This window comes from Malurus melanocephalus, unplaced genomic scaffold (genome assembly GCF_030028575.1).
Source record: "Malurus melanocephalus ecotype Western Australia unplaced genomic scaffold, MMel_1.1 scaffold_519, whole genome shotgun sequence".
Taxonomy (NCBI): Eukaryota; Metazoa; Chordata; class Aves; order Passeriformes; family Maluridae; genus Malurus; species Malurus melanocephalus.
Genome location: NW_026623751.1, coordinates 325,813 through 334,830, shown reverse-complemented (window position 1 = coordinate 334,830; position 9,018 = coordinate 325,813). Strand labels below are relative to the sequence as shown.

Here is a 9,018-nt window from a genome sequence, read left to right as displayed (position 1 = left end):
TAGCCACTTTGGTTTGGTCTATGGCATCTACCAGCAGACTGAGAGCAACCTGCCCAAATAGAATTTCCACTAAAGATGGGCACAGACTTACCTGACTTCAGCTGAATCACATTATCTRTACATCTGAAAGTGGTTTCTAGTTAGAAGCACCTTGCTTTTTGCCAAGACTAGTGCCAAGTGAGGATGATTRTCCCATATAGTGTTAACTCCTTTAGCCTGAATACCCCTATAGAAAAGACTCCATCACTTACATGCACAGGAATATTTCCTTGTAATAAATCAATTCTTGGAGGATATGGAGTTTAGCTTAAACATGTGACCATAATATTTTGATTTGCAGATGCCTGTAGAAGAGTGAAAATAGTATCTCACTTTTCATAGACCTCTTCTGTGGAGAATAAAACAGTTCTAACCTGGRTTGTTTTCAGATTAAGCTTTTTGCTGTTCCTAGAATTTAAATTACTAATGCAAATGGTTTCCTGTATTTAAGGAATCAAAGTAGCAACACAAACACTATCTGTTGTAATAAYCTTTACAGAATGACCAAGAACAAACATATTTCTGCTCACTCAGTGCCACAAGGAGCGTGCTGGTGCACCAGAAATCACAGAAGCTTATTTAAAAAAACCCCAATCAAAATATCCTTAAAGGTCTAGTCTTTGTTAGACTCACACTTGTAAATCTTTAAAGGGCAAATTGTCCTGTTGAATTATTACATAAAGTAACTGAAGAGCCGTGCTGTCAGACTGTCTTTTGCTGAATCGTGTCATCTTTCTGCAATAATCCGGGTTTTGGTTTGTTTTGTTTTGTTTTGTTTTTTTTTAAATCTCCCCCACCCCCAACTGGTCTTGAAGCTGTTACTCTTCCACTTTACCTGCCAAGCCTTTGATGAGATGCCTAATGCTGGGCAGCAGCGATGACAGGCAGCTCTTGGCCTTTCTGGGGCGAGGCTGCAAGTACAGGTGTAGGAGAGAGCAGCAGCAGGAGCAACAGGCAGCAGCACAGGCTGTGGATATGAATTTTCCTCTCACACAAGCTCTGCAGAAGGCCAGTGCCATCCAGACACAGGATCTGCTGTTATCCTGAGCMATTTCCAGGCGTTGCAATAGGGCTGGTACTGCACAGCAGCTTAATGGAAAGGCCAGAGAGGTGGGGCAGGAACTTGGCAAACACCTCCAATCCATCCCAGCCAGTTAACCCTCAGAAAACACCCTGAGACAGATTGTCTTTGATCTTTCTTGCTTTTGCGTCCAGTAACAGTCAACTGCATTAAAATGTATATAACGGATCTTGGAACTTCCCACAAGGAGGTAACAAAATACAGAAGGAAACTCTTCCCACAGCATCACACTTGAGCTTGATTCGAATGTGTGGGGGACACAGATTAAACCTWTGTGGACCAGGAATCACAAAACCAAACATATCTAACTTCTAACAGCTTAGAAGAGCCCATGGTGCCCTCCCCCTAGAGCAAGAGACAATAAGAAACATATTGAGCACAAGGAGAGGGAGGTTGGCACAAGGGTAGCTGCAGCCACTGACTGTTATTTAATTCAAGCCCCACTGCATTTGGTAATTAGACCTGACACCATCTTTGGAGCCATCTGATGGAGATTTAAGGGAACACTTCCACACAAAATCAGTTTCTCCCTCCTAATTGCTGTGGCTGCGAGTCAACAGCAGTGATGGATAATGAACCCTGGATCCTCATCCCCCAGCCCATCCCACACATGTTTTGACTCTATTCTTGACTGTCCTGCTCTCCTGACCCCATCTCCCACCCCACTGAGCAGCTTTACAAAAGGAAACCACACAAGTGTGGATTACCTCTCACTTCCCTAGTTCCCTTTTCCTGTCAGGACCCATCTCCTTTCTCATCATCCCGGTGATGTCCCAGCAGTTCCTCCACAAGGCTCTCTTCAACTCCCTGCCTTTGTCAGGGCAACCCTTGTGGGCTGAGACCCCTCCACATCCCTGGTGTTGGTAAAGCCATCTGCAGTGTGACCCTTTGCACTGGAAACTCCAGTACCCCTCTTTCTGCTCCAGAGAACTTAAACAAACTGCTGCTGCTCCTTATCCTACCTCTGGGTAACGAAGAAGAAGAAAAAAAAAAAAAAAAAGAAAAAGAAAACCCAACCAACGCAAAGAAAAAAAGCAATTTCTTCAATTTCTTTTTTCCTTGGGGATTAGAAAGGATATAGCCCTGGCAGCATAATTCCTATGCTTTGTACAGTCTGTGTAGTGTTAAGGATATTTGYCAACCCACATGGGTAGAGCTCTTCCACTTGCAAAGAGTTAAAGCCACATTCTCTCAACTCTTGAAAATAAACAACGTCCCTTTCTCCCATTCTCCTACGCTCCCAGCTTTCTGCTTTGTCCAGGTCTGTTTCCATCGAGTTTCCCCCATTCTCCACCACAAACACAGCTGTTCACAGCTCGCTCTATTGCCATCTTACTGCCTTTCTGTCAGCAGAACGGGCTCAGTTTGCACCCTGGCCCAGAGTCGTCACGTTTTCAAACATGCACTAGGATGTTTTCTCCTCTCAGACCTTCCCTGAGGCTGAGTTTTCGACACGGGGACCAGCGCCATCGGTGCCCACGAGAGGAGCGCTGACGGCGGGGCACCGCACCAGCTCGGACGCTGCGATTTTGGGAAGCAGGTGTAAAATACCGAGGGCAGGTTTCATCGCGATTTGCTTACCGGTTTTAGGACCGGCAAAGGAAATTGCTCGGATGTTTAAGAGCTGAAAGGCGGAGTGTTGTACCCTAATTAAATACCCTGCTATTAACCGGCAATTAAGAACAGCTCCCCGCGCGATGCCCCGCCGGCACGGAGCGCTCGGGACGGGCAGAGCAGAAAGCGGTGCTGCCCCGCCGCGGGCACCCCGGGACCCCCGCCACCTCCCCGGCCGTGCGTTCAACCCTCGAACCCCCCCGCGCACACCCACCCAGTCAGATCTCGCCGTCTCCGTAAAAATCACATATAGATATATTTTTTCTTACAATAAACAAACACAGCGCATCTCCGCCGCGCAGTCCCCGGGCCCGGCGCCGGGCTCCGCGCGGTCCAGCGCGCAGCGGCCGCCCCGGGGCCGGGGCAGTGTCAGCGTGATGGGGAACGGGGCCGCCCCGGGGCCCGGGGGTSCCGGCCGCTAGCGGCCCTTCCTGCCCAGGGCGGTCCGGGCGTGCCGGAGCTGCCGGGCCGCCGGCACTTTGGAGAGGGGACAGTACTTGATGGTGTGGGCATTGTCGCCGCTGGCGCCGCAGAGGGGGCAGGTGTAGCGCCGCAGCACCGGGCACAGGACGCGGCCGTCGGGTCCCTTGAGGATGTGCGTGGTGTAGAGGGCCACCGCCTCCTTGTTGTTCCGGCAGAAGACGCAGACCTGCAGCTCGGGCTTGAGCAGGCGGGAGGCGGCCCGCGGGTGCGCCGGCAGCCGCCCCGCCACCACCACACCGCCCCAGGCGTGGGCTGAGCCCTCCCGGCCCGGGTGCTCCCCCGAGCAGTCGAACACCACGGCGGCGGGGCCGCCGCGCCCGGGGAAGGGGCTGAATTCGGCGAAGCGCTCCTCCAGCAGCCCCTCGCCGTGATGGTGATGCCCGCACAGGTCCAGGTCGTGCAAGTCCAGCGCGCCCTCGAAGTATGGCCCCGCCGCCTCTTCCTCCTCCTCCTCCTCTTCCTCCTCCTCCTCGGCCGGCGGCACGGCGGCCGCTACCACCACCGAGGGGGGCTCGGCGCCGAAGCCCTTGCCCGGCCGCACGGCTTTGGTGATGAGCGTGGCCAGCCCCAGGTAGTCGTTCCAGGAGTTGAAGACGTTCCCGCAGGCGCTGTGGCTCCGGCCGCCGTAGCGGGCGCCCGGCAGGCACTCCACGGGCGGGAGGTGCCGGTGCTGCTCCAGCTTGGTGCCCGGGAACGCCTCCATGGGAGCGGCCCCTGGGTCGAGCGCGGTGCGGGGCAGCGCCGGGCGCACCGTCCGCTCCGCTCCGCTCCGGGGCCGCTCCCGCTCCGCTCCGCTCCCGCCGCCTCTGCGAGCGCGCGGCCCCGCGGAGCGCCTCAAATAGGGGGCGGGGGCGCGGCCGCCGCGCTGCCATTGGCTGCCGGACAGAGCGCCCCGCGCTGATTGGCTGAAAGGCGGCGGGGGGCGTGGCTCCGCCGCGGTCGGGGCGCGCTCCGGTCCCGCAGGTGCGGCGGCAGCGGGGAGTGGGGACAGGGAATGGGAATGGGAATGGGAATGGGAATGGGGAATGGGCATGGGAATGGGATCGGGACAGGGATAGGGACAGGGAATGGGATTGGGGATCGGGAATGGGATTGGGGATCGGGAATGGGAATGGGATCGGGAATGGGATCGGGAATGGGAATGGAATCGGGAATGGGATCGGGATAGGGAATGGGAATGGGAATGGGAATGGAATGGGAATGGGAATGGGAATGGGAATGGGAATGGGAATGGGAATGGGAATGGGAATGGGATCGGGACAGGGAATGGGAATGGGAATGGGAATGGGAATGGGAATGGGAATGGGATCGGGACAGGGAATGGGAATGGGACAGGGAATGGGAATGGGAATGGGCATGGGAATGGGAATGGGATCGGGAATGGGATCGGGACAGGGAATGGGAATGGGATCGGGAATGGGATCGGGGATCGGGACTGGAACAGGGAATGGAATCGGGAATGGGATCGGGAATGGGAATGGGATCGGAAATGGGAATGGGAATGGGATCAGGAGATCGGGAATGGGAATGGGATCGGAAATGGGAATGGGATCAGGAAATCGGGACCGGGAGAGGGATCGGGACAGGGAATGGGACAGGGGATCGGGAATGGGAATGGGATCGGGATAGGGAATGGGACAGGGAATGGGACCGGGAATGGGACAGGGAATGGGATCGGGACAGGGAATGGGAACGGGAATGGGAATGGGAATGGGAATGGGAATGGGAATGGGATCGGGACCGGGAATGGGACGGGGAATGGGACAGGGAATGGGATCGGGAATGGGACCGGGAATGGGACAGGGAACGGGATCGGGAATGGGACCGGGAATGGGAATGGGGCACGGAATGGGACAGGGGATCGGGACAGGGAATGGGACCAGGACAGGGATCGGGACAGAGAATGGGACAGACAAGGGGACAGGGATCGGGATCGGGACAAGGACAAGGACCGGGATTGGGATCGGGATCGGGACCAGGACCAAGACCAGGATAGGGACCGAGACCGAGACTGGGAGTGGGATCGGGAACGGGAGCGAACCCGCAGAAGATCCGGGAATGGCCCGTGTGACCCGGACCCGACAAGGCACAAGCCCTCCGGATGGGAGCGGTTCCACTCCGAGAGTCCCAGCATTGGCAGGGAGGGGTCTCCACCTGCAGCCGAGGGACGCGGGGACAGAACAAGTTTAGWGCTGTAAAAGTGGGAAGAAATTGGAGCCTCGTGAGCTCATGGAGGGCAGCAGGTGCCAGAAAGTTGTGTGGGACAGAGGTGATTTCTTCTTTGCACCCCTCTCAGTAAGTGGGGTTTAATTAATTAAATTATAAGAGGTTTGGATGAGGTCTGAGGTGAGGTACGTGCCTTCACTGGAGTGAAGGTACACACACTCACTGGAGCACTGCTCGGGTGTGGGGAACCAGTCTGGAACATTCAACCCTAAAAGGGGACGGGCCTGACCTGTGCTGTGCCAGTGAGTGCCCTGGGGACAGTGGGTGAATGCAGAGACACCCTGGGCAGCAGGACAGGCAGCCATGGCCCGATGGGTCCAGGTTTTGGTGACCCAGCCCTCACCCCTCTGGTCGGGTCTTGCAGAGCAGCTGCATTCTGCAGGACMAGGGACCATGGTGGGGAGATGCAAATCCCCTTTGCTGCCTCTGATGGTTCCAGTCAGGCAACCCAGAAACCAGATCCTCCTTTGGGAAGCATCACACGTGTGCTCTTCCATTTGGGTAAGAGGAGTTGACAATGCAAAGATCCTATTAATTTCCAGCCCCTGGTGAGAGCTGCTGGGCTGAGCGGGGTGGGTGGAGTTTTGCCAGAAGTAAATCTGTGCACGGCCCTGATTTGTCAGTCTAACAGATGCTCCTCCGGCAGGTAAAGCCGCTTTCCRTGTGTTTTGTTTGCATGTGAAATCGGCAGGTTTCATTAGCTCAGGTATCAGGAATTCCTCCCCAGGGGCTCCCGGGGATGGGTACGCCTCTCCYGCCACTTGAAGTGCCTGGCAAGTGGGTGTATCAAGGACCGGGGAACAAAGAGCATGGCTGCAGGGAGTAGAGCTGCCTGGAAGCAGTGTTTCAGAGCATGAATTCTCTGGCTGGAAAAATAGGACTCATTTCAGTACTGAAATCTTTTGCAAAGGAAAAGTTCCCGAGTGTGCTCATGGTGGGACACGGTTCTGCACCCGGTGACCACAGGGACATTTCACAGTTACGGGGTGTCAGGCACAGCCCAGAACTTGTCTCTGAGATGCTTTTATCTGACAGATTTTTTGTCACTTCAGTGAAGCGTTCCAGGGCTCGATTTGCACAAGGAGGGAGAGTTTGTGGGTTGCACTGGAGCCAGCAGGGAATGGCAGAGGTAACAGATGGGTGACAGGGCACAGGGYGATCAGTCAGAGGGGCTGAGGCATCACTTCCTGGAGCAATTGTTGTATCTCAACTTCTGTAGACGTTTTAAGAGGCAGAGTGAATAATTTCATGTCGCTGCTGTATCAGTGCAGAGAGGAAAATGCTCCTGCTCCCCTCACTGCCAGTGCAGRGGGTGATGAAGAACATGGAGCAGCATAAAAAATATCCTCACTAGGAAAATATTGTGAAGGATAGGCACCTGTCACCAGCACTGCTGTAACAGCACCTTCTGTTTGACCAAGAGCTCAGCAGAGCTCATGTGCCTTTGCAATCCCAGTGTTTGAGGTATGTTMCAGAAGTTCTTTCATTGGTTGATTTTTTTGTCCAGACTTTTGCCYGTGGCCAGGGCAAAACACTTTCCAGGTGTTGAGCAAACACTTGACAGCTCCACATCAGGTCCCTGCAGGGCTGTTAGGCATCATCAGACTTGCACCATGCCAGCACATTGGGGTCATCCAGTCACAGTGCTGGGGCAAGAGTAGGGAATCCCACTGCTGACATTGGAACAAAACAATCTCTTTGTGAAACTCTTCATCAGCTTCAAGCAGTAAACAAAATATGTGGTCAAGAGGAGCTAGTGGACAAGCAGCTGCTTCTAGGAAGGATTGGGGTTTTGGTGTGGTTTGAAATGTTCTTCATTTGAAACACTGAGAACAGCATGAAAAACTGCTGCTCTGTCCTCAGCTGGAAGTTGGGATTATTTTGGCTGTTCCAAACTACCCTTTGGTACCCTTTGACAAATACTGCTGGCGCCAGGAACTCGACACCAGGGGCCAAACTCTGCCCAGACAAGGGGAAACTTTTCTGCTCTCTCTGAGCAGTGAGGGACTGTATCAGAGATTCAGGCTGATCTGAGCACAGGGAGCCACCAGATCTGCTGGGAGTGAGAAATCTGCTTGGGGTGACTGGTGTGGGAGTTCCCACTGGCCACAGGAATCTGTAAAGGACAAGATTTCTCCTGAGAATTCACACACACACACACAAACACAGAGATATATGTATGAAATCTATGGACATGCCAGCTGCAGGTGAGTGAGGCCTTTGTTTGGGGTTGGAGGAAAGATTTCTTTCTTCATACTGAAGGAAAAATGATCTAACAAGTGACTTAACAAGAATGATAGAYGGATTTGAGCACAGAGGGGTTTGAGTGCATGCAGGACAGCTGTCAAGTTTAGAGAGGAGATTAGCAGTTCATTTGAGAGATACATTAGGCAAGGGCTTACTCTGGGGGGCTGTGAGCTCCCCTGAGGCTGGGGAGGATTTGCTGCCTCTAAGTGTTGATGTATTGTGCACGTTATGAAGCTTGCCATCCCAGMAGCTTTGATATGTTCCAGCTTTCCTTTGAAACCCCTGTGGATTTTAAAGTGGCTTTCATTTAACGTGGGAGATGTTGACAAGCTCCCCCAGGAGGCTGGCAAGTTCTCGGAAGGGTCTTTTAAAATATTAGCTTCACCACCACTTCCAGAGGACTTTTCCTCCCTGCTCTGGAATATCGAGGAGTGGTTTGTTTCTGACAGSACTAAAAATACAGGAGGTGTCTGCTGACACGGGCGAGATATGCCCTGTGCTGGTTGGACTCTTAGCCTAGTGTTCAGGAATCCTGTCTAAAGCTTTTGGCTTAGCAGATGATGCTGGTGTTGGGAAAGATGAAATTTATAGCACAGAGCTAAAAACTCTCTGCTTCTTTTGGTGAGAAGATTGGAAGCAGCCGGTGGCACTGACGGGAGAGTTGGGTTTAGGGGAGGATGGAAACAGCAGCCATGGGAGCAGAGCTTCAGCCTGGGGTCTGCTCAGAGSCCCCAGCACTGATGTTTGATGTGCCTGGGGGAAAGAACTTTCTCTGGTGTTTCCCCTCTCAAAAGGGCTTGTGCTGGTGGGGGACTCAGTGCTGTGAGGAAGGTGGGGGATCCCAGGCACGGTGTCTCCCAAACTCCAGGAAAAGGACAGCCTGAGCTGGCATAACATTAATAAGAAGGATAAAGGGTTTATCCTAGCCCTTTTTACTGACAAAAACTCCCTGWGATGGAGGACTAGGGATGTAAAAGCCAGCTGTGAAACATGACTTTGGTTTTGGGAATATTTCTTTGGAGGTGTGCTTTTTTTGGCTTCTGTTGTGTGGAGGCAGCTGATCCTTCAAGGAGGTGGGAATTTGGCTGTGAAGGAGGCAGAGGTGGTTTCACCTTCCCCTGATCTGATCTGGGCTGATCCTGCAGAGCCAAACACATCAGGTGTTTCTCTAACAGGGCTGGCAGCAAGCAGGAGGAGAAAACACTTTATGTTTTGTGGGCTGACGGTGCAGAGAGAGAAGAGAAGAGAAGAGAAGAGAAGAGAAGAGAAGAGAAGAGAAGAGAAGAGAAGAGAAGAGAAGAGAAGAGAAGAGAAGAGAAGAGAAGAGA

At 53.4% G+C, this 9,018-nt stretch overlaps 1 protein-coding gene across 1 annotated transcript; it reads right to left on the bottom strand.

Moving 5' to 3' along the window:
• Positions 1-2,129: 2,129 nt before the first annotated feature.
• On the bottom strand, positions 2,130-4,013 carry NANOS1 (nanos C2HC-type zinc finger 1). The gene has a single exon (XM_057381652.1). It carries the CDS (start codon positions 3,918-3,920, stop codon positions 3,153-3,155), a length of 768 nt encoding a protein of 255 aa, XP_057237635.1. The 5' UTR covers positions 3,921-4,013; the 3' UTR covers positions 2,130-3,152.
• Positions 4,014-9,018: the final 5,005 nt, after the last annotated feature.

Bases quoted from the DNA above. Each gene is read 5' to 3' on its own strand.
- NANOS1 (XM_057381652.1), bottom strand. From the start codon at position 3,920: ATGGAGGCGTTCCCGGGCACCAAGCTGGAGCAGCACCGGCACCTCCCG.